Raw genomic sequence first — 25962 nt, 5'->3', positions numbered from 1 at the left:
GAATTGTTATTTTGGTTGGGGAAAAGCAACATTAAGTTTAGACCACCTTTTCTAGATTGTTCTTGATTAACAAACAAGCAGTGCTTTCTCTAGAAAAGGTTGCCTAGTCACTCCAGAATCCTGCCAAATCTCTCCATTGGCATAATTTGGCGGAAAAAAAAAAAAAATTATCAATATCTCAGGCCACCTATGAGCAAGTTTGAAATTATATATCGTGATAAAATTTAAACAAAAAATATTACAGAAATAAAAACTAAAGATCTATAATATATATTCACCAATATCTTGCTCAACTTCAGCATCGCCTCTGCCAATAGTTGTCTTTCCAGCCTATAGGAACGAAAGAAGCAGGTTTCTTTTTACTTTTCTTCATACAACAATACATTATAAACCATCAGATCAAACTAAATTTCTTTGGAAAAAGGAGAAAAAATTTATGTTGATTGATGTATAAATTAATGAGTTTATGAAATGGTTTAGGGAATTTACGGTCAGCAGTTTAACAACTTAAGAATTAAATTATAAAAAGATGAAAAGTTACCTTAAGATGATAAAGCATGATACCAGTGCTTAGGATGTCATCGTCAATACCAATAAGATGTGGAAGTTCGGAATCAAGAACAACACCAAGACCTTCCTTTCTCAGAGCAAGGGTTGTTTGTTCCTATCAAGCAATATAAAGAACATAAAATTATAATAATAATAATAAAAATAATAATAATAATAATAATAAAATTATTGTCGGTGCACCACAACTTGTCAAAAGTGCGTATAAAGCATATGCAGTAATGTAGAAATGTCTGGGAAGTGAACAGTGTATGAGTCAGGTACATGCTTGCGTGTGTATGGAGGGGAGATAATCAGGTGTAGTGTTGGCGAATCTCAGGAAGCATGGAAGTTTTGAAGGATGCAGTGCTCCAACAACTAACAACTGATGCCGGCAGTCTGTTCCATGCTTCAGCAACTCTTAGTGTGAAAAAATGTTTCCGAAAGTCATGGAAGGAGCTGTGCTGTTTTCTGACTTTGTAAACATGTCCACGGGTGTTAGACAGGTGGAGTTTGAAAAGGTGCTCAGAGTTATTGTTGGTAAGATGGTTAATAATTTTATGGGTGTCTGCCAAGTCAGCTGCCAGACATTGGGATTTCAATATATCCATGCCCAGGGAAGTAAAGTGTTCAGAATATGGGTTTGTGTGTGTGAGTGTATATAAATTTCATTTCTGTTTACAAACTTTCTCCGTGTCTATACGCACAAATACTTTTATGTATACACACGCAATATTTAAGAAAAAAAGGAATATACACAAAAAAGAACGAAACATGTGTATATACACACACAATATTTAAGAACAAGGAATATACACAAAAAAGAACAAATCAAAAACAAATATTTTATATTTTACTTTTATCGTATTGTTGTTTACATTTTCTGTTTCTACGGATGACTAGAACCAACAGAATCGCCATGGTGAAATCCATAGCGGCGTGCGATAAGACTGGTCGCTGCTCTAAAATAGAACACTGCCCAGAAAATCACACCTGCCACATCTGTACGGAACCCGAAAATACGTTCCGTAATCGCTGGGTCGAATGTGGGACATGTCTCATCTCTGTCTGCCTCCAATGTGCCACGGACTTTCAGAAGATCCCAGGCCAAAAAAAGAGCCATCATAATGCTATGATGGATAGACTCTGGAAGATGGTTCAGCTTAAATCTTGGACTTTTCAGTGTCAGGCCTGCGTGCCTCCACAACCGACGATTGTGTCTCCCCCTGCCACTCCCGTGGAGGAGGCGGAACAGCAACAGCAGCAACAACAAAATCAACCACAACCAGAGCAACACAACAACAGCAGCAGCAACAACTAGAGCAGCAGCAGCAGCAACAACAAAATCAACCACAACCAGAGCAGCAGCAACAACAAAATCAACCACAACCAGAGCAGCAGCAACACAAAATCAACCACAACCAGAGCAGCAGCAACAACAAAATCAACCACAACCAGAGCAGCAGCAACAACAACATCAACACAACAACAGCAACAACAAAATCAACCACAACCAGAGCAACAGCAGCAACAACAACAACACCAATTGACCAGTGCGGTTCTTGCAGAACTGCAACAATCGATCTGTGCTTTAAAAGGGGAAGTAGCAGGAATAAAAGCAACCATTCAGGTTGGACTCCACAATGAGGGGTCTTATCGGAATGCTCTGCTAAAGAACCTCCCTGTACCTGTACCTCTTGTCGCATTTAAGACCGCGGATTCTGCCACCCATGAAGTCATTGCCATTGGGGTACCAGAAGACATGGCTGATCTTCAGGCTTTTGCTGCCAACTCAGCCAAAGACCTAGGCTGCGTTCCCCCAACGGGTGCTATCCGCCTTGGACGACCTGGCCCAAAACCTAGGCTCATCAAGTTGTCTTTTACGGACCCCACTGAGGCAACCTCTTACCATCTGGCCTCAGTTAAAGCTGGGCGGGAAAATCGGACCACCTTCCGAACACGCCCAGGCTTACCGTCCGATGTACGTCCGAAGCTACGTGTAGTGGCTTCCCTGAATAGGAACTCAGCTCTACAGGAAAGCTTCAGTCTTCGGGAAGATGGACAAATCTGGAGATTTGTCAAGACTGCTGAAACGTGGAAGAGAGATACCAGCTGGTCTGAGTGCTCTCTACCCACAATACTAAAAAGACTACAGCAACTCAGGGAAACTAAGCCAGAACAACCTGCCATCCTCTACACACCATCATAAACTGCAAGCAGGGTACAAATTGTTGTCCTTAAATGCTCGCAGTTTATGCAACAAAATACATTTGTTCAACGCCTACGTCAGAAGTGTTGACCCTGACTTCATCACTGTCACGGAAACATGGGCGCATTCCTTACTCTGTGATGGGGTTTTCAACATTACGGGGTACAACCTCTTCCGTAAGGACCGCACTAACCGCCGTGTGGTGGTGTGATGGTCTACGTTCGTTCAAATTTTTTGGTAATTCCTTGTGCCGATTTGAACGAATCACAAGAAGAAGTTTTTTTCTGTGACGTGCGTATGACCATGTCAACACTCCTGCTTGGCGTTGTTTATCGTCCCCCAAGTTACCATCGGGACACACAGCTTTGCAATGTCCTCCGAGCTGCTGCCAGGAAAACAGCCACTTGTGTTTATTGCAGGCGATTTCAATCATCCTGAGATCGATTGGGAGACCTTCCATTGGCCACAGAGTGCAAACGATTTTGTTGAGCTTGTGCTGGACTCAAACTGGTCACAAGTAGTCACCTCTCCAACAAGAGGCGACAACACCTTGGACCTGCTCTTCACCACAACTCCTGAAGCGGTTATCAATTGCACTACGGAGGAACCTCTAGGTGACTCTGATCATGCTATGATCATCGCCAATCTGGCTCTTGCGAGCAACAAAAACCTGAACCATCTCCAATCTGCTTCCTTCGATTGGAAGAGAGCAGATTGGAACCTGTACCACACTGAACTACAGCACCCAAACTGGCGTGAATTCTACAACTCTGGAGATGTGAATACTATACTCCAGAGTATCCTGGACTCAATATGGGCAGCATGTGCAGCATCAGTGCCACGTAAACAAAAAAAGAAGAACCGCCCCAAAGGGCAATTTGGGAAACTTCAGCGGTCCGACTTGCCAGGAGGGAACGTCGGACTGCTGAACGGGAATACAGGTTGCATAAATCAGACACCAACAGGAAGAAGCGGAATAAATCCTCCAACCATCTCAAGCAAGTGACAAAAAAAGCAGTGCTGAATTTGAACAGTGCATAGCAGCCAATCCTGACAGCAAGGTTTTCTGGAAATATGTGCACTCAAAGCAGACCTCACTCTCCAGTGGGCCCTCTTCGCAACCCTCACACAAACCAGATCACTGACGACCCCAAGGAATGCGCAGAACTCATTGCCGAGTGCTATGCAAACATATTCACTGTTGAAAGTCAAAATGTACCATCTTCACCATCACTAACAGCAAACTCCATAACAACTATGGAATTTACACCTGCAATGCTGCGACGTCACCTTCAAAATAAGCGCAACTATGCCTCCCCTGGTCTCGATGAGTTACATACCTGCTTCTCAAACGTGGCAGGCACTTCCTTTTACACCAGCTTTCTATTTTCTTCCAGTACTGTCTCAACAATGGTGCTACTCTCGAGCAGTGGAAAACTGCCAGTGTCATTCCTCTGTTCAAAAAGGGCGACCGCACATCACCTGTCAACTATCGCCCAGTCAGTCTCACTAGCTGTATTGCAAAACTGATGGAATCGTGTGTCAGAGAAACACTCTGGAACTTCTGGAGCTCTCACAGTCTCATCCGACCCTCACAATATGGATTTGTCCCTAACTCCAGCTGCAGTGACCAGCTTGTCGAGTTCCTTGAGGACATTACTCAGATTACTGACAGTGGCTCATGGGTGGATGTTGTCTACCTTGACTTTGCTAAGGCTTTCAACTCTGTGCCACACAAAAGGCTTATGGTGAAACTCTCTGCAATGGGTGTGGGGGATGACCTTTTTAACTGGTTGAAATCCTTCATCCTTAGCCGAAAGGAGGTAGTCACAGTTCTAGGACAGCACTCTACACCATATGAGATGTCATCGGGTGTACCACAGGGATCTGTCCTTGGTCCCCTCTTGTTTGTGGCATACATTAACGACATAGATGCCAATTTAAAGAATGCCACGGTATTGAAATATGCAGACGACATCAAGCTGTACCTTGAAATCAAGAGGACAGATCCTGATGTCTACAACTCTTTCCTGCAATCAGACCTAGACACAATGCAGCAATGGATCACAGACTGGCAACTGAAACTGGCTGTGGACAAGTGTACCACCATGCATTTTGGGAGAAAAACCCTGCGTTCACTTACTCCCTCCACAACACTGATATCAAGAAATCCTCTTGCGAGCGTGACCTAGGCATCACTGTCAGCAGTGATTTGCGTTGGTCAAAGCATATCTCTAAGATTGTCAGGAAGGCCGAGGGTGTCTTGGCATCACTCAGCAGGTCTTTTGTTAGCCGCTCTCCAGCCATCTATTTAAAACTGTATACAGCTATGGTACGACCACACTTGGAATTCGCATCATCAGTTTGGAACCCCTATCTTGCACAGAACATTGACCTCCTGGAATCTGTCCAGAGATGTGCAACCAAACGCATACCCTCCATCAGACACCTACCATATTCTGAGCGCCTTGTTTCCCTGGGCATGGATTCACTGAAGCTCCGGCGTTTGGCGACGGACTTGGTAAGCACCCACAAAGTTATCAACCACCTCACCAACAACAACACTGAACACCTTTTTGATCTCCATGTGTCTAACACACGTGGACATGCCTACAAAGTCAGAAAACAATACAGCTCCCATGACTTTCGGAAACATTTTTTCACGCTCAGAGTTGCTGAAGCATGGAATAAACTGCCTGCGTCAGTTGTTGACTGCCATGACACTGCATCTTTTAAGGCTCTCATGCTTTCCGAAATCCGCCGAAACTACACCTGATTATATATACACTTTAGATGAGTTGTAGTGCACCTGAGCACTGTACACAATTATTATTATTATTATTATTATTATATATGTGTGTGTATATGTACATATATATGTGTGTGTGTGTGTATATATATATATATATAATAAATATTAGGGAATAAATCCAAATTTACAGGGAAAAATCAGATTTAGGATTAAATCCAATTTTATAGTAAAATATTATATAATATTATTAGAGACAAAACCACTATTTTGCAAAACAAACAAGGAAAGACTTAATCAATACATAAAATTTAATAAAAAGTCAAATAATAATAATATTATATATATATATATATATATATATATATTATATATATACCATCATCATTCTTTAATGTCCATTTTCCATGCTAGCACGGGCTACTGCGTGTGTACCATTGGCGATTTTTTTCCTCTGTCTTCCCTTCTCTGGATCTTTCCTACTCCTATGTTTCCGACAAAGAGCTCCGCTCGAAACGTTAAACCCTCCTTCTTCCTTTCTTTCCTGAGCATCCAATTATACTATATTTATTCCATGTCCTTGCGTTGTTGTGTTTTTTTGTGCTTTCATGTTTGGATTAACTTTAACTACATATGTATATATATATAAAACCCAAGTTAGATAAGTTATCACAATTACTATGTCATAACAGGAATGTTCAACTCACCTGAAGTATACAAGCTGTTTCTTTCCATTTACCTGCCCACTCATCAGTTAGAACTTTCACCTGTCAAAGGTAAATGAAAAAAGAAAGAAAGAAATGAAACAAATCAAATTCTGACATGTAACTTTGAGCAGGGAATTATTAGAATTGGGGAGCTTTCAGTCCTTAATATTCAGTATTTAGTGATGGATTGGTGGGACTGGAAGGTTGGTAGGCAAAAAGGGGTTTACAGTATGTAGTGATGCCTCTTTAGATTTTGAACCCAAAAGGTGTGAGGGTCAACTTGACCTTTAATCCTTTCTGAGATGAAAAAGTATCAGTAATAAACTGGTAACAAGCTGGTAGAATCATCAGAATCGTTACCACATTGGACAAAATGCTTAGCAGTATTTCTTGCAGCTCTTTACGTTCTGAGTTCAAATCCCACTGGAGACGACTTTGCCTGTCATCCTTTTGGGGTTAACAGTCAAGTACTGGAGGTGATGTAATCGACTTGGCCCCCTCCCCTCAAATTTTCTGGCTTTGAGCCCTGCAACAGACCAGCATCTTGTTCAAAGGTGTTGTTGTGATCTCAGTCACTTGTACAACACGGAAACTGGGCAACTGGTCTTATGAATCCTGGGGACTTGAGAAAAATAAATACACTGGATTCAGTACAATCGAATAATGTCTATAGACAAAATAAGACACAGTGGAAAAAAATCCATTTGGTAATAAGTACCTTGGTTGTTGGCTATAATAGCCTCATTGGTTTGTCAATTAATTAACACATTGATTAAGAAACACTGATTAATGTAGGGTATCCAATGATGAGGAGGTAAACTAACACTGTTGATAACAACACGTGATGTCTTCAGTTCAGGAATTTGCAGAACTGGAGGTGAATAAAAAGAAGCTGCTGAGGGGAAGGTGGGTTGAAGTGACAACAGATTCTGAGAGAATACAGGTGCAAATTACACAAATCAATATTACTACACTTAAAGGCAGCAAGGTGGAGGTGTGTGGTTCAGTGGTTAGGGTGTGGGACTCGTGATCGTAAGATTGTGGTTTTGATTCCTGTATTGGGAAACATGTTGTGTTCTTGAGCAAAACACTTCATTTCATGTGGCTCCAGTCCACTCAGCTGGCAAAAATGAGTAATTTTGTGACAAACCAGCCCTTATGAGACGGTATGGCTTGGGAAGGTAACTTGACCCTTTTTTGTTTTGTTTTTAAAGGTGGCAAGCTGCCAGAATTGCTATTGTGTGAGAAAAAAATGCTTAAGAGCATTTCTTCCAAATTTACATTCTGAGTTCAAATGCCGCTGGAGTTGGCTTTGCCTTTCATCCTTTCGGGGAATGATAAAATAAGTTCTGGGGTTGATGTAACCAAACTACCCACTCCCCTGAAATTGTCGGCATGTGCCAAAATTTGAAACCAATATTACGATACTTATAAAGGGAGAAAACACAGTAAGTATGCAATGATTCTGCAAAGAATTCACACATTTCTCTAAAAGTAATTAAAAGACTTACCCTTGCTTCATTTTCATGGAGTTTCTCCTGCACTTTTGGTGTCGTGATGTTATCCTTAAACAGAAGATATTTTGGATGGGTTAACTCTAATGTAATCAAATTCATTACAATATATTTGATAATGTTCTTATTCTACATCATATTCTAAAACAAATCTACTTAGATCAGTTCGACTTGTTCAGTCAGTTCAATTTGCTTAGAGCTCAGATCAACTTGTTTAGCTCAGTTCAACTTGCTTAGCTCAATTCAACTTGCTTAGAACTCAGATCAACTTGTTTAGATCAATTCAACTTGCTTAGCTCATTTAACTTGCCTGCAATTATTTCAACTTACTTTAGTTCTAGGCATCTTAGACCAATTCCAGGTTACTTAGATGAGTCCCAGTTTACTAAGATCAGAAATTTCTATTTTTTTCCCCAAAATTGACGTTTAACATCCTTGATTTATACTATTTTTTACTGGATGCAAAACATTTGGTCAATTTTTTATGCATCTCTTTAGTTCACTCAAATGTAGACAGTCTATCTCTTCATGGACCTTTTGCTGTTTAAGCTGTGATGATGTAATGTATCAGAAAGATGTTCTGGCCACAATTGTCTTGTCTTGTCTTTTTCCCAAACACAGTAAATAAGGATCAAATTACTCAATGTATCATTATTTTTTAAGATAGCAAGATATGATTTCTGGAAGACTAAGGTTGCTAACAGATTGAGTCATCACTGGAAGACTTAGGCTATTTACCAGTTGAGATATCACACAATCTCCTTCACTAACTTTGTAGATATTTGACAGATGAGAATCAAATATTCTCCTGGTTAGAATGTCACTCTATCACAGATTAACTTTCCCTATCATAACAAATAAACCAACACTGCAAGTCAATAAATCACAAGTTTTAGAGTAAGTTTAATTGCTGTTTAACTGATGAATAATATTAAAGACAATTTTCCTAAGTTACTCAACATAAAACAACAGAATTTAAGATTAAATAGAAGTTAGTAATATTTATAATATCAAGTTATGACGTGATACTAAATTGCAGGAAAATTTGTATTCTGTTAGATCAATGCATCAAACATTATGTTAACAACTTTCAGATTTTACAGCAAAGAAAAAATATATTATTAATGCTGGACTCAGCATCATCTTCATCATCGTTTAACGTCCGTTTTCCATGCTAGCATGGATTGATAGTATGTAATACAAGGGTTGAAATCATTTCCACTTTTTAAAAATAATAACTATTATCCATTTATACATCTTTGCCCACTATTCTTTGGAGGGTTGTGGGGATAGAGTCCTCGGGCATTTCTTCCCCTATAGGGTCCTATCACAAGCAACTGCCATTCCCAAGTGTTGCTAACTGGGACAATGGCTAATTATCCAACCATCTCGTTCTTGCTCTACCAATAAATCTCCTGCCAGTTGGTTCGGCTTGAAGAATGTCTTGTAATTCTTTCCTGCAACATTCTAATCCCATGACTGTAGCATTGTAGCTGGGACTTCTCAATATGGAAATGTAGTGACTTGACCTGGGGAGAATCCCTGATCTCCATACTGTGAACACTGAAATTATTGTATACAGTGCTCAGGTGCACCACAATTTGTCAAAAGTGCGTATAAAGCATATGCAGTAATGTACAAATGTCTGGAAAGTGAACAGTGTATGAGTCAAATACATGCTTGTGTGTGTATGGAGGGGAGAAAATCAGGTGTAGTGTTGGCGAATCTCAGGAAGCATGGAAGTTTTGAAGGATGCAGTGCTCCGACAACTAACAACTGATGCCGGCAGTTTGTTCCATGCTTCAGCAACTCTTAGCGTGAAAAAATGTTTCCGAAAGTCATGGAAGGAGCTGTGCTGTTTTCTGACTTTGTAAATATGTCCACGGGTGTTAGACAGGTGGAGTTTGAAAAGGTGCTCAGAGTTCTTGTTTGTAAGATGGTTAATAATTTTATGGGTGTCTGCCAAGTCAGCTGCCAGACGTCGGAGTTTCAATGTGTCCATGCCCAGGGAAGTAAGGCGTTCAGGATATGGCAAATGCCTGATAACGTTAACCCAGAGATTTTTTGGAGGAACCCTATTTATTTTATAACTGCATATATCAACCCAATAAATATTATTTGGAACAACATAAAAGCATACAATCACGAATACATTTATTGGGTTGATATATGCAGTTATAAAATAAAATTACATTTTAGATAAGCCCAAAAAAAAATACCAATTAAGATAAATGGACCTTGAAGAAAATTACAACATTTACCAGAAATTAAAAGAAATTACAAACTTCAATAAAAAACATTAGCAAATGGAGAAATAATTGGAGAAATCTATTGGTTTCATTACTTACAATATTTCCACCCAGCATTGCACGGAGACGAGCAATTTCAGCACGGAGTTCTCTAATCAGACGGACATTAGGATCCTGGAAAACAGAGACAGTATATCGCTTGAGAATGCTTAATCTATAATAATAATAAACTAGTGAAACAGTATTTAGGATAATCCCTTCTTATGTCTCTAAAAACAAAGTGAGTACAGTTTGTACAGAGATAGCTATGAGAGTGTAGGGAGTGCTTTTTATGTGCCACTGGCACGGGAGCCAGTCAGGCGGCATTGGTATCGGCCATGTTTGGATGGCGCTTTTTACGTGCTACCGGCACAGGAGCCAGTCAGGCGGCTGGCAAGTTGGGGCAGGGATAATTACATATAATTATTCATTCTGAAATTATTTTCAAAAGGATTTGATAATAAGTCTCACCTCGTTAATTGTTGGTCGGTTGATGATGTTCTTTGCTCTGTTTGCATATCGTAAGGTACTCAATGTTTCCCCATAGTTAACGTCTGCTGGAGATATGGCTGTAGAATAGAATTCAAAGGTTAATTTATGGCAGTGGGGAAACCTTAACAAATTCTGATGAGAATTTTCTTGAAATAATCTGAATTTAAAATTTCTGTCACTGTCATGCATTTCTCTGTGTGTGTGTATATGTGTTTGCAGGCTTCTGTGTGTATACGTGTTGTGTGTGTGTGAAGCAGGCTTGTGTGTGTGTGTACGTGTGAAGCAGGCTTGTGTGTGTGTGTGTGTGTGCACATGTACATGTGTTGCAGGCATGTGTGTGTGTGTATGTGTGTGCACACACACACACACACACATATACATGCGCTTCATTGTCTGTGTCTGTTCTCACTGTTAAACAAGTGTAAAAAGTGCATCGAATTATGTCCCTTTGCATCTAAAAAGAGTCTGAGGCGCAAATTTAAACTTTAAAGTCCAAAAATGTTTAACAAGCACTAATATTGGGAAACAGAAACATAACACTGATTTCAAATATTGGCACAAGGCCAGCAATGCCAGGAGACGGGGTGAGCTGATTACATCAACCCCAGTATTCAACTGGTACTTATTTTATCAACCCTGAAAGATGACCTCAGCAGGATTTGAACTCAGAACATAAAGACAGATGAAATACTGCTAAGCATTTTTTTCTGGTGCGCTAATGATTCTGCCAGTTCACCACCTTAGATACAAATAAAATATTGAAGTGTAAAAGACAAAAAAATGTCATGATTTTGTAAGGTAGGAAATCCGCAATAGTTCACTGGAACTTTTAGTGTGACCCTAAGGCTCTCAATCCTATTTACTGGCCACTAGATAAAATGTCTGTTCCCCCACAGCTGTCCATCTAAAGATGTAGAGGCTCAAATTGCTTGCTTCATCACCTGACATCACTTCATCTCTTTCTTCTAACAACTAGCATCCCCTAGCATCTTCGTCAACAACCAGCATCCCCTTTCATTTCCAGCCCCTCACCTGCCCTGCCACGAATATAAATGTTGAAGCAATACGACTTACTTGCAACCATTATGGTTCTTGAATTGCCACCGAGACTGTCTTTTAAAAGCCAAGTCAAAACTGAGTTCCGATATGGAATGAAAATGCTTTTTACCTTCTTTTCAGACATCTCGGCTGTAATGAAAGAAGAAATGAAGATTAATCAGTTAATTGTAAGTATGAAGACATGAAACATTCAATGATTTCAAGAAAGAACAGGGAAACCCAGTAACCAACTCATTAGGCTGGTTCCTAGGTTTCCCTTGATGTATAAGTGACAGAGGTCACATTTCCCCTGAATGAGATGCTGGTCTGTTGCAGGGTCCAAGACCAGGAATTTTGAAATCGAAATCAAATTCGATGACTGGCATCCGTGCTAGTGGAGCGCTAAGATCACCATCCGAGCGTGATCGTTGCCAGAGCGGCTAACTGGCTTCTGTGCCAGTGGCACGTAAGAGGCACCATTTGAGTGTGATCGTTACCAGCGTCACCTCACTGGCTCTTGTGAAAAAAAACATTTGAGCAAGGTCGTTGCCAGTGCCACTGGACTGGCTCCTGTGCAGGTGGCACGTAAAAAACACCATCTCAGCATGGCTGTTGCCAGTACCGCCTGACTGGCCCCTGTGCCGGTGGCATGTAAAAGCACCCACTACACTCTCGGAGTGGTTGGCATTAGGAAGGGCACCCAGCTGTAGAAACTCTGCCAGATCAGATTGGAGCCTGGTGCAGCCATCTGGTTCACCAGTCTTCAGTCAAATCGTCCAACTCATGCTAGCATGGAAAGCAGACATTAAACAATGATGATGATGATGGTGCCAATTGATTACATCAACCCCTGCACATGACTGGTATTTTCTTTTTTACCAGCCCCAAAAGGATAAAAGGCAAAGCTGACCTCAACAGGATTTGAACTCAGAACATGGAATGCCAGAAGAAATACATCTTGTCTGATGTTCTCATGATGCTGCCAGTTTCTTGCCTTAACAAACTTCTGTGACTGTTTTGGCAGGAAATTTACAGCTGGATGCCCTTCCTAACACCAACCAAAATGCAATATTTGTTTTATCAATTTCTACTTATTGAATGGCTAAGTTACTTTTTGTTAAAACACACTATTTTACAATGGTACACACAAAAATATACATAACCATTTGCAAAAGAGCACTTTACATACAAAGGGTTTCCTCACAGTTTCCATCTACCAAATTCCACTCACAAAGCACTGGTCATCCAGAGGCTACAGTAGAAAATACCTGTACAGTGGAACTGAACTTGGAACTCCATAACTGTAAAGCAAACTTCTTAACCACAAGGCTGTGACTGCACTTTTCTCACCAATATTATAGAATCTCTGGGAAAATTGTCTTCTACTATAGGGTCAATGAAAGCCCTGGAGGTGGATTTGGTAGATGGAAACTGAAAGAAGCCCATCATCACCATCATCATTTAACAGGTTCTCCTTACTGGTATGGGTTGAACAGTTTGACAGGAGCTGCACCAGGTTCAATAATGGTCTGTTTTGGCATGGTTTCTACAGCTGGATGCCCTCTTTTATGCCAAAGTACACGTGTGTATGAGTGTGTGCATGCACATGCATGCGTGTGTGTGTGTGTGTGTGTGTGTCCGTCCTTGTTTTGACATTGTTAGATTGTTGTAAATAAATGGCATTCGTTTCCAATATTCTGCAGAAGCATGTCAAGTTACGAGGAAGGATTATCTTCCTCAGAAACCAGTAAAGGTTCGGTGATAGGAAGAGCATCCAACCAGAGAAAGTCTGCCTCAGCAAATTCTGTCCAACCCATGCAAGCATGGAAAAGTGGATGATGATGATGATGAAGAAGACGACGATGAAGATGATGAAGATGACAATGATGACGAAGATGATGAAGATGATGATGAAGAAGATGATGATGAAGGTGATGATGAAGATGATGATGAAGACGATGATGATGATGATGATGATGATGATGATGAAGATGAAGAAGATGATGATGAAGGTGATGTAGATGATGAAGATGATGAAGATGAAGATGATGATGATGAAGATGAAGATGATGATGATGCTACTTCAATATTGTTGAAGTTGTCAGTTAGAGAGAACCTACCTAAAACTGATATTACATTACCCAGCGTAACCAATGACTTGTTGATACTGGCCCCTTCCTTAAGTCGTTGTCCTGTTGCTCCCGTAGCATCGGCCCGTTCACTTGAAAAAGAAAAGGGATTTTCAGCACAAACAGGAATTAATTGAATAAAGAAACAACAAAGGATGTCATCAGTAAAGTTTGATTTAAGGAACTGGAGGCAAACGACAAAAGCCTCAGCAGCCAGGGAGCCAACCATTTGCAGAATTGTTTAGGGAATAATAAAGAATGGGATGAAATGATTGGAGGACATGGCTGTCTTGGACAATGCTGGCAATATGGTGTGACTGGACTGGACATTCGGTCGGTTTTGATGACAGTATTTTTTGGCAATGGAGGCAAACACACACACACATACACACACACACGCATATGCAGAAATATACATAGAGAGAAGAGAGAGAGAGAGAAGAGAGAGAGAAAGAAGAGAGAGAGAAAGAAGAGAGAGAGAAAGAAGAGAGAGAGAAAGAAGAGAGAGAAAGAAGAGATGGAGATAGAAGAAAGGGAGAGAAGAAACGTGATTGACATAAACACTTTCGGTCACTTCACCCACTCACAAAGAAAGATGCTCACATATAGAGGAGAGAAGGTGGAGGGGGCATGGAGAGAGCATGGGAGTGAGTGAGTGAGGGAGGGAGAGAGAGAAAGAGAGAAACTTTAGAATAAAAGAAACATGAAACCATCTGATGTCAATTTGTCAGCATCAAATCAGTGATGCCAAATCCATGGTACCAGAATGGCCGTGCCCAAATGTCTTGTACACATTAAAGAATATGACTCTTCATAATATTATCAGTTTATCTTAGACTGCACAAGGGAGACTAAATCTATTTATTAATTGACTAACAAAAAGAATTATGAATGATAGAATGAATTTATTCATTAACCCCTTAGCATTCAGATTACTGTCAAACGTAATGCTTATGTATTCACATCATTTAAAATTAATCCTGCATTATTTAAAAACTTTGTGATTTCGATGATGTGATTATTACTTCTGCCTTTTTGAAGGTGGAGATATTGTTTTCAGTTGTATTTGTTTGTTTGTCCGTGGACAAGATATCTCAAGAACCACTGGATGGATTCGGATGAAACTTTCAGGGATGTTTGGCCTCATGACTGGCATGAACTGATTAGATTTTGGGATCGACCCAGTACCAGACAAGGATTCTGGATTATTTTTCCGGTTTCTTTACTTAATTTTTGAGAGAGGTCGGGTTCATTATTAGTATTCTCGTTTCTGAGAGCAGTTGGGTTTATTTCAGATATTCCCATTTTAAAAATCATCTCTGGCTAATTGTTGAGAGGACATTGGTGTTGCCTTGGTGGGGGTTTGCACTCTCTGAGTGCCCTTGTTTATTTTTAAAATGACAATGAATGGTAGATGTAAGAGGTCAAAGGTGTGACCAGTGTAAAGATAAAACAGGTAGAATATTTCGGCTGGATGTGGCCAGTTCAAATGCTAAAGGGTTAAATGACTAACAAAAAGAATCATGAATGACAGAATAGATCTATTTATTGACTAACAAAAAGAATTATGAATGAAATTGAAGGTGGTAAAAACATCCTACCTTCCAGCTAAATCAACCAAATGAATTTTGCTGTGGATTTCACTTGGCATATCTTTAACAAACTTGGCCTAAAAAACAGCAGAGAAAAATATGCTTTTATAAATATGTGGTGGTGGTGGTAGGGGCTTATATTACGTGAAAAAACTATTAATCATCATCATCATCATCATCATCATTTAATGTCCATTTTCCATGCTGACATGGGTGGAACGGTTTGACAGAAGCTGGTAAGCCAGAGAGCTGCACCAAGCTCCAATTGTCTGTTTTGACAAATGTTTCTATGGCTGGATGTCCTTCTTAATGCCAACCATTTTACAGAATGTCCTTGGTGCTTTTATGTGGCACCAGTGAGAGGTTCTTTGTGAGTGGCACTGGCAGAGGTGCTCTTTATGTGGAACTGGCAAGATAAATATCTGAAATGGAATTAGCAGAAGTCTTGAGCGAACGCCAAAATAATACAATGCACCCAGAAGTCACTCAGGAGTGAGAATGGCTTGCTAAGGCCTGTACCATGCTTTCCCTAATTGGTTTTGGTAGTTTAAGTAGTCACAAGCAGACACAGTTACTCTTTCAGCCCTCCAACTCTTGATCAAGGATGGAATAATGAGATAGAGGGGAGGGGTGCACCAGTACCTGGCTGCTTCTTGAGTTTTGCTGAGCAGACCAGAACAATGTGAAATGAAGTGCTTTTTTTTTTTTTTACACATGCCACCGGCACAGGTGCCAGTAAGGCGATGTTGGTAACGATCACGCTCGAATGGTGCCCTTTTACGTGCCACCGGCACGGAAGCCAGTTGGCTGCTCTGGCAATGATCAGGCTCGAATGGTGCTCTTGGCACCCTACTAGCACGGGCACAGGTGCCAGTAAGGCGACGCTGGTAACGATCACACTCGAATGGTGCCCTTTTATGTGCCACTGGCACAGAAGCTTGTTAGCCGCTCTGTCAACAATCACCCTCGTATGGTGCTCTTTGCACCCCGCTAGCACGGATGCCAGTTTCTCAAAAATATTGATTGTCAGATAAATTCCTTTTTTTCTCCATTTATTAAAATTTTTTTTATCTCTTACTTATTTCAGTCATTAGACTGTGGCCATACTGGGGCACTGCCTTGAAGAATCTTAGTTGAATGAATCAACTCCTGTACTTAAAAAATAAAATAATAACTCTTGTGCTTATTCTAGTGGTCTCCTGTGCTGAGCTGCTAAGTTATGGGGACATAAACACACCAACACTGTTTGTCACGTGGTGGTAGGAGACAAACACTGACACACGGACACGCACACACATATGATGGGCTTCTTTCAGTTTCTGTCTACCAAATCCACTCACAAAGTTTCGGCCAGCCTGAGGCTATGGTAGAAAACTCTTGCTCAAGGTGCCACACACTGGGATTGAACCCAGAACCATGCGGTTAGGAAGCAAACTTCATACCACACAGCAATGCCTGTGCCTGGTAGGAATCACTGATTTGTTAAAATTGTTGATGAAAAATAAGCATATTAAATAAACGGGGGAAAAAAAAAACAAATAAATTTATCTGACCCAATACAATCTGCTACCCAGCCCAGAAATTGAACCCAGCAAATACTAGTCCATGTACCTTCACAATGTCAAGATTATTAAGAAATAATAAAAGAAAATGCTCTAACCTGAGTGAAAAGTATGGTAAATATAGCATGGGATCGACTGCTAACATCATTCATATTGGTGGCCGCTGTTGTCCTAATAACAAATATTCACGTGTTTAATAAAATTACATCCAAAAGTTTTATAGTCAACATTTTTATGTTTTGTTATTAGTTTTTAAAGTAAAATCGGCTGAATAGTATTTTTAAAAGATGTTTATATTCAAGATTTATATAACTTTGAATATGCAGTCATAATATTTGCATCTTCTAAGCATTTTACCTGTTAATATTAGGTTGGTCTGATCAGAGCTGGCAAGTTGGAGAGCTGTACCAGCCTCCAGTCATCCGTTGTGGCAAGGTTTCTATGGCTGGATGCCCTTTCCTAATGCCAACCACTATACAGAATGCCACTGGGTGCTTTTTATGTGGCACCATCACCAGTGCTTTTTACACGGCACCAGCATCCAAAATAATAAATATCAAATTAATATTAGATTAATTTATTATGAGGGAAGAATCATTCAACCAACTTTACAAAGTGTATTGAGTGTAGTGCTGTGCTTGAATGTAATACACTTGAACTTGTCTAAATTCTAGAAAACTAACAATACATTGGAATCAATTGAGAAATGATTTTACCATTTTACAGAGAAACTGAAATGCATTTTACCTGTTAATATTACCATAATCCATCAGGCTCTTAATGTCCTCATAGTTATGGACATAATGCTTTGATAACTCTGAAATACAAGAATAAGAAATTCATTTTAAGATCTACCTGATGTGAGAGAGTATTGTTATACATTTTTATTTATAGGCTGGTTAACTTGCTTTTTTACTCCAGTACATTCAAAGTACAATATATATATAAATATATGCATATATACATACATATATGTACATACCTACATATATATGTATATATACATGCATATATGGGTACAGGACATGAAAAAAACGTTGAACACAATGAGAAACAAAAACATAGAAACAAACTTTTTTTTGAAACAACGAAAAAAACAGAAAAACGAGACATGCAACATAAAGAATATTCCCCTTCTTCAGTTGTCCCTGTTTCATCTACTCTGTGTTTCGATATATATATGTATATTATAATAAAGGGTAAAAATCATTAATGATTTTACCAAGGGGTCAGTATGGAAATAAAAACCTTATGGGTGAATTTTACAAATATCATAATAATTATATACATAATTATAACAAAGGATTGGCTATAAGCCTCTCCATGTGCTAGAAATAGACGCCAAAAGACGTTAATACCACCTTAAAAACTCCAAGAGGCTTATAACCAATCCCTTGTTATAATTATGTATATAATTATTATAATATATATAAATATATATATAGTAAGAGGTGGGATATAATATCCAGGCAGATACCAAATTTCTCTATGTGAAATTCCAAGGCTGGTTCCTTCAGATGGTGTATTTTATGGTAAATTTCCTTTAACTCTCATATATATATATATATATCCTTAAATCCTTAAAAATGTTTTAGCCCGAAGGCCGCGGCCATGCTGGGGCACCACCGCTGATTATATATATATATATATATATAAACACACACACACATGCATGCTTGCCTTCTACACAGTTTCCGTCTGCCAAATTTACTTACAAGACATTGGTCAGCCCAGGGCTATAGTAGAAGACACTTGCCCAAGCTGCTATGCAGTGAGACTGAACTCAAGACCACAAAGCTTAGAAACGAACTTCTTAACCATGCAGTCACGCCTGTGCCCATAGATTAAAGACAAAATTGATGTTTTTTTAGCTAAAAGAGGAGGAGGTTTTCACCACCTTTAATCTAAGGACCATTTTAATTCTAGAGCGTCTATTCTTTTAGCTACAGAGTTAGTTAAAGAGACCAAAGATCTCATTACCTTGAACGTAAGGACCGTCTTTGGGATGTTCTCGAACTCGAAGTGTATGGAGGCCTTTATCATCAGCATGAGTTTTCTGCAGCAAATCTCGAACTTTTTCGTTGTAAATTTCTAAAAAGCTGCGAATGAGATGTAGTTCCCAAAATATAATTAAACTCTTTCTCGTTAAAAGACAACACAAATACACACACACACATACACACATGATGGGCATCTTTGATTTTCTGTTTACCAAATCCACTCATAAGGATTTGGTTGGCTCAGAGCTACAGAAGAAGACATTTACCCAAGGTGCCACACAGTGGGACAGATCTTGAGACCCTATGGTTAGAAAGCATTCTTCTTCTTAACCACATGGTCATACCTGCACCTATGCAGAATATTGATCTCTGCCCTCTGCCTCTCCTATCAACCTGACAACACACAGAAAAGAACAACACCAAATCAATTCTACCAACAGTTGATCATTCTCCCATGTTACACTCACCTGACTTCTGTTCGATAACTGGAATTACCATCAACCATCCTAGAAAATAGTTCCTGCAGAGAAATCAAACACAAAATATTCATTATCCAACAATAACAAGAAATTTTGAAATGGGATGGAATATTACTATAATCATCATCATCATCATCATCATCATCATTGTAAAACATCCCTTTCCATGCTACCATGGTTTGACCGAGAACTGGTAAGCTGGGAGGCTGCAGCAGGCTCCAATCTTGATTTGGCATGATTTCTACAGCTGGATGCCCTTCCTAATGCCAACCACTCCGAGAGTGTAGTGGGCGCCTTTTACATTCCACCAGCATAGGAGCCAGTCATGCAGCACTGGCATCGGCCATGTTCAAACAGTACTGTATATGTGCCACCGGTATGGGTGCCAGTCAGCAGCACTGGCATCGGCCATGTTCAAACAGTACTGTATATGTGCCACCGGTATGGGTGCCAGTCAAGCAGCACTGGCATCGGCCATGTTCAAACAGTACTGTATATGTGCCACCGGTATGGGTGCCAGTCAGGCAGCACTGGCATCAGCCATGTTCAAACAGTACTGTATATGTGCCACCGGTATGGGTGCCAGTCAGGCAGCACTGGCATCGGCCATGTTCAAACAGTACTGTATATGTGCCACCGGTATGGGTGCCAGTCAGGCAGCACTGGCATCGGCCATGTTCAAACAGTACTGTATATGTGCCACCGGTATGGGTGCCAGTCAGGCAGCACTGGCATCGGCCATGTTCAAACAGTACTGTATATGTGCCACCGGTATGGGTGCCAGTCATGCAGCACTGGCATCGGCATGTTCAAACAGTACTGTATATGTGCCACCGGTATGGGTGCCAGTCAGGCAGCACTGGCATCGGCCATGTTCAAACAGTACTGTATATGTGCCACCGGTATGGGTGCCAGTCAGGCAGCACTGGCATCGGCCATGTTCAAACAGTACTGTATATGTGCCACCGGTATGGGTGCCAGTCAGGCAGCACTGGCATCGGCCATGTTCAAACAGTACTGTATATGTGCCACCGGTATGGGTGCCAGTCAGGCAGCACTGGCATCGGCCATGTTCAAACAGTACTGTATATGTGCCACCGGTATGGGTGCCAGTCATGCAGCACTGGCATCGGCCATGTTCAAACAGTACTGTATATGTGCCACCGGTATGGGTGCCAGTCAGGCAGCACTGGCATCGGCCATGTTCAAACAGTACTGTATATGTGCCACCGGTATGGGTGCCAGTCAGGCAGCACTGGCATCGGCCATGTTCAAACAGTACTGTATATGTGCCACCGGTATGGGTGCCAGTCATGCAGCACTGGCATCGGCCATGTTCAAACAGTACTGTATATGTGCCACCGGTATGGGTGCCAGTCAGGCAGCACTGGCATCGGCCATGTTCAAACAGTACTGTATATGTGCCAGCCAGCCGTATGGGTGCCAGTCAATGCAGCACTGGCATCGGCCATGTTCAAACAGTACTGTATATGTGCCACCGTATGGGTGCCAGTCAAGCAGCACTGGCATCGGCCATGTTCAAACAGTACTGTATATGTGCCACCGGTATGGGTGCCAGTCAAGCAGCACTGGCATCGGCCATGTTCAAACAGTACTGTATATGTGCCACCGGTATGGGTGCCAGTCAAGCAGCACTGGCATCGGCCATGTTCAAACAGTACTGTATATGTGCCACCGGTATGGGTGCCAGTCAAGCAGCACTGGCATCGGCCATGTTCAAACAGTACTGTATATGTGCCACCGGTATGGGTGCCAGTCATGCAGCACTGGCATCGGCCATGTTCAAACAGTACTGTATATGTGCCACCGGTATGGGTGCCAGTCAAGCAGCACTGGCATCGGCCATGTTCAACAGTACTGTATATGTGCCACCGGTATGGGTGCCAGTCAGGCAGCACTGGCATCGGCCATGTTCAAACAGTACTGTATATGTGCCACCGGTATGGGTGCCAGTCAGGCAGCACTGGCATCGCCATGTTCAAACAGTACTGTATATGTGCCACCACGGTATGGGTGCCAGTCAAGCAGCACTGGCATCGGCCATGTTCAAACAGTACTGTATATTTGCCACCGTATGGGTGCCAGTCAGCAGCACTGGCATCGGCCATGTTCAAACAGTACTGTATATGTGCCACCGGTATGGGTGCCAGTCAAGCAGCACTGGCATCGGCCATGTTCAAACAGTACTGTATATGTGCCACCGGTATGGGTGCCAGTCAAGGCAGCACTGGCATCGGCCATGTTCAAACAGTACTGTATATGTGCCACCGGTATGGGTGCCAGTCAGGCAGCACTGGCATCGGCCATGTTCAAACAGTACTGTATATGTGCCACCGGTATGGGTGCCAGTCAAGCAGCACTGGCATCGGCCATGTTCAAACAGTACTGTATATGTGCCACCGGTATGGGTGCCAGTCATGCAGCACTGGCATCGGCCATGTTCAAACAGTACTGTATATGTGCCACCGGTATGGGTGCCAGTCAAGCAGCTGGCATCGGCCATGTTCAAACAGTACTGTATATGTGCCACCGGTATGGGTGCCAGTCAAGCAGCACTGGCATCGGCCATGTTCAAACAGTACTGTATATGTGCCACCGGTATGGGTGCCAGTCAAGCAGCACTGGCATCGGCCATGTTCAAACAGTACTGTATATGTGCCACCGGTATGGGTGCCAGTCAGGCAGCACTGGCATCGGCCATGTTCAAACAGTACTGTATATGTGCCACCGGTATGGGTGCCAGTCATGCAGCACTGGCATCGGCCATGTTCAAACAGTACTGTATATGTGCCACCGGTATGGGTGCCAGTCAGGCAGCACTGGCATCGGCCATGTTCAAACAGTACTGTATATGTGCCACCGGTATGGGCCAGTCAGGCAGCACTGGCATCGGCCATGTTCAAACAGTACTGTATATGTGCCACCGGTATGGGTGCCAGTCAAGCACACTGGCATCGGCCATGTTCAAACAGTACTGTATATGTGCCACCGGTATGGGTGCCAGTCAGGCAGCACTGGCATCGGCCATGTTCAAACAGTACTGTATATGTGCCACCGGTATGGGTGCCAGTCATGCAGCACTGGCATCGGCCATGTTCAAACAGTACTGTATATGTGCCACCGGTATGGGTGCCAGTCAAGCAGCACTGGCATCGGCCATGTTCAAACAGTACTGTATATGTGCCACCGGTATGGGTGCCAGTCAGGCAGCACTGGCATCGGCCATGTTCAAACAGTACTGTATATGTGCCACCGGTATGGGTGCCAGTCAAGCAGCACTGGCATCGGCCATGTTCAAACAGTACTGTATATGTGCCACCGGTATGGGTGCCAGTCAGGCAGCACTGGCATCGGCCATGTTCAAACAGTACTGTATATGTGCCACCGGTATGGGTGCCAGTCAGGCAGCACTGGCATCGGCCATGTTCAAACAGTACTGTATATGTGCCACCGGTATGGGTGCCAGTCAAGCAGCACTGGCATCGGCCATGTTCAAACAGTACTGTATATGTGCCACCGGTATGGGTGCCAGTCAGGCAGCACTGGCATCGGCCATGTTCAACAGTACTGTATATGTGCCACCGGTATGGGTGCCAGTCAGGCAGCACTGGCATCGGCCATGTTCAAACAGTACTGTATATGTGCCACCGGTATGGGTGCCAGTCAGCAGCACTGGCATCGGCCATGTTCAAACAGTACTGTATATGTGCCACCGGTATGGGTGCCAGTCAAGCAGCACTGGCATCGGCCATGTTCAAACAGTACTGTATATGTGCCACCGGTATGGGTGCCAGTCAGGCAGCACTGGCATCGGCCATGTTCAAACAGTACTGTATATGTGCCACCGGTATGGGTGCCAGTCAGGCAGCACTGGCATCGGCCATGTTCAAACAGTACTGTATATGTGCCACCGGTATGGGTGCCAGTCAGGCAGCACTGGCATCGGCCATGTTCAAACAGTACTGTATATGTGCCACCGGTATGGGTGCCAGTCAAGCAGCACTGGCATCGGCCATGTTCAAACAGTACTGTATATGTGCCACCGGTATGGGTGCCAGTCAAGCAGCACTGGCATCGGCCATGTTCAAACAGTACTGTATATGTGCCACCGGTATGGGTGCCAGTCAGGCAGCACTGGCATCGGCCATGTTCAAACAGTACTGTATATGTGCCACCGGTATGGGTGCCAGTCAGGCAGCACTGGCATCGGCCATGTTCAAACAGTACTGTATATGTGCCACCGGTATGGGTGCCAGTCAAGCAGCACTGGCATCGGCCATGTTCAAACAGTACTGTATATGTGCCACCGGTATGGGTGCCAGTCAAGCAGCACTGGCATCGGCCATGTTCAAACAGTACTGTATATGTGCCACCGGTATGGGTGCCAGTCAGGCAGCACTGGCATCGGCCATGTTCAAACAGTACTGTATATGTGCCACCGGTATGGGTGCCAGTCAGGCAGCACTGGCATCGGCCATGTTCAAACAGTACTGTATATGTGCCACCGGTATGGGTGCCAGTCAGGCAGCACTGGCATCGGCCATGTTCAAACAGTACTGTATATGTGCCACCGGTATGGGTGCCAGTCAGGCAGCACTGGCATCGGCCATGTTCAAACAGTACTGTATATGTGCCAACCGGTATGGGTGCCAGTCAAGCAGCACTGGCATCGGCCATGTTCAAACAGTACTGTATATGTGCCACCGGTATGGGTGCCAGTCAGGCAGCACTGGCATCGGCCATGTTCAAACAGTACTGTATATGTGCCACCGGTATGGGTGCCAGTCAGGCAGCACTGGCATCGGCCATGTTCAAACAGTACTGTATATGTGCCACCGGTATGGGTGCCAGTCAGCAGCACTGGCATCGGCCATGTTCAAACAGTACTGTATATGTGCCACCGGTATGGGTGCCAGTCAAGGCAGCACTGGCATCGGCCATGTTCAAACAGTACTGTATATGTGCCACCGGTATGGGTGCCAGTCAGGCAGCACTGGCATCGGCCATGTTCAAACAGTACTGTATATGTGCCACCGGTATGGGTGCCAGTCAGGCAGCACTGGCATCGGCCATGTTCAAACAGTACTGTATATGTGCCACCGGTATGGGTGCCAGTCAGGCAGCACTGGCATCGGCCATGTTCAAACAGTACTGTATATGTGCCACCGGTATGGGTGCCAGTCAAGCAGCACTGGCATCGGCCATGTTCAAACAGTACTGTATATGTGCCACCGGTATGGGTGCCAGTCAAGCAGCACTGGCATCGGCCATGTTCAAACAGTACTGTATATGTGCCACCGTATGGGTGCCAGTCAAGCAGCACTGGCATCGGCCATGTTCAAACAGTACTGTATATGTGCCACCGGTATGGGTGCCAGTCAAGCAGCACTGGCATCGGCCATGTTCAAACAGTACTGTATATGTGCCACCGGTATGGGTGCCAGTCAGGCAGCACTGGCATCGGCCATGTTCAAACAGTACTGTATATGTGTGCCACCGGTATGGGTGCCAGTCAGCAGCACTGGCATCGGCCATGTTCAAACAGTACTGTATATGTGCCACCGGTATGGGTGCCAGTCAGGCAGCACTGGCATCGGCCATGTTCAAACAGTACTGTATATGTGCCACCGGTATGGGTGCCAGTCAAGCAGCACTGGCATCGGCCATGTTCAAACAGTACTGTATATGTGCCACCGGTATGGGTGCCAGTCAAGCAGCACTGGCATCGGCCATGTTCAAACAGTACTGTATATGTGCCACCGGTATGGGTGCCAGTCAAGCAGCACTGGCATCGGCCATGTTCAAACAGTACTGTATATGTGCCACCGGTATGGGTGCCAGTCAAGCAGCACTGGCATCGGCCATGTTCAAACAGTACTGTATATGTGCCACCGGTATGGGTGCCAGTCAAGCAGCACTGGCATCGGCCATGTTCAAACAGTACTGTATATGTGCCACCGGTATGGGTGCCAGTCAGGCAGCACTGGCATCGGCCATGTTCAAACAGTACTGTATATGTGCCACCGGTATGGGTGCCAGTCAAGCAGCACTGGCATCGGCCATGTTCAAACAGTACTGTATATGTGCCACCGGTATGGGTGCCAGTCAGGCAGCACTGGCATCGGCCATGTTCAAACAGTACTGTATATGTGCCACCGGTATGGGTGCCAGTCAAGCAGCACTGGCATCGGCCATGTTCAAACAGTACTGTATATGTGCCACCGGTATGGGTGCCAGTCAGGCAGCACTGGCATCGGCCATGTTCAAACAGTACTGTATATGTGCCACCGGTATGGGTGCCAGTCAAGCAGCACTGGCATCGGCCATGTTCAAACAGTACTGTATATGTGCCACCGGTATGGGTGCCAGTCAGGCAGCACTGGCATCGGCCATGTTCAAACAGTACTGTATATGTGCCACCGGTATGGGTGCCAGTCAAGCAGCACTGGCATCGGCCATGTTCAAACAGTACTGTATATGTGCCACCGGTATGGGTGCCAGTCAAGCAGCACTGGCATCGGCCATGTTCAAACAGTACTGTATATGTGCCACCGGTATGGGTGCCAGTCAAGCAGCACTGGCATCGGCCATGTTCAAACAGTACTGTATATGTGCCACCGGTATGGGTGCCAGTCA

The 25962-nt window shown here is 43.1% G+C and overlaps 1 protein-coding gene across 4 annotated transcripts in view; it reads right to left on the bottom strand.

The window, feature by feature from the left end:
- The window catches only part of LOC115217138 (kinesin-like protein KIF16B), a 117470-nt gene that overhangs the window by 58726 nt on the left and 32782 nt on the right, over positions 1 to 25962 (bottom strand). For all 4 annotated transcript variants that reach the window (XM_029786751.2, XM_036507298.1, XM_029786752.2 and 1 more), the window contains exons 6-18: positions 19294 to 19346; positions 18807 to 18925; positions 17574 to 17643; positions 16925 to 16997; positions 15274 to 15341; positions 13664 to 13764; positions 11580 to 11693; positions 10485 to 10582; positions 10074 to 10148; positions 7723 to 7776; positions 6212 to 6271; positions 542 to 664; positions 279 to 330 (exon numbers count right to left, since the gene is read on the bottom strand). In XM_029786751.2, the coding sequence (XP_029642611.1) occupies positions 279 to 330; positions 542 to 664; positions 6212 to 6271; positions 7723 to 7776; positions 10074 to 10148; positions 10485 to 10582; positions 11580 to 11693; positions 13664 to 13764; positions 15274 to 15341; positions 16925 to 16997; positions 17574 to 17643; positions 18807 to 18925; positions 19294 to 19346 (1060 nt within the window). The remainder of the gene's footprint in view (positions 1 to 278; positions 331 to 541; positions 665 to 6211; positions 6272 to 7722; positions 7777 to 10073; positions 10149 to 10484; positions 10583 to 11579; positions 11694 to 13663; positions 13765 to 15273; positions 15342 to 16924; positions 16998 to 17573; positions 17644 to 18806; positions 18926 to 19293; positions 19347 to 25962) is intronic.

Source organism: Octopus sinensis, linkage group LG11 (assembly GCF_006345805.1).
Source record: "Octopus sinensis linkage group LG11, ASM634580v1, whole genome shotgun sequence".
Taxonomy (NCBI): Eukaryota; Metazoa; Mollusca; class Cephalopoda; order Octopoda; family Octopodidae; genus Octopus; species Octopus sinensis.
The sequence above is the reverse complement of the archived record's forward strand: the minus strand, read 5'-3'. Positions and strand labels throughout refer to the sequence as shown.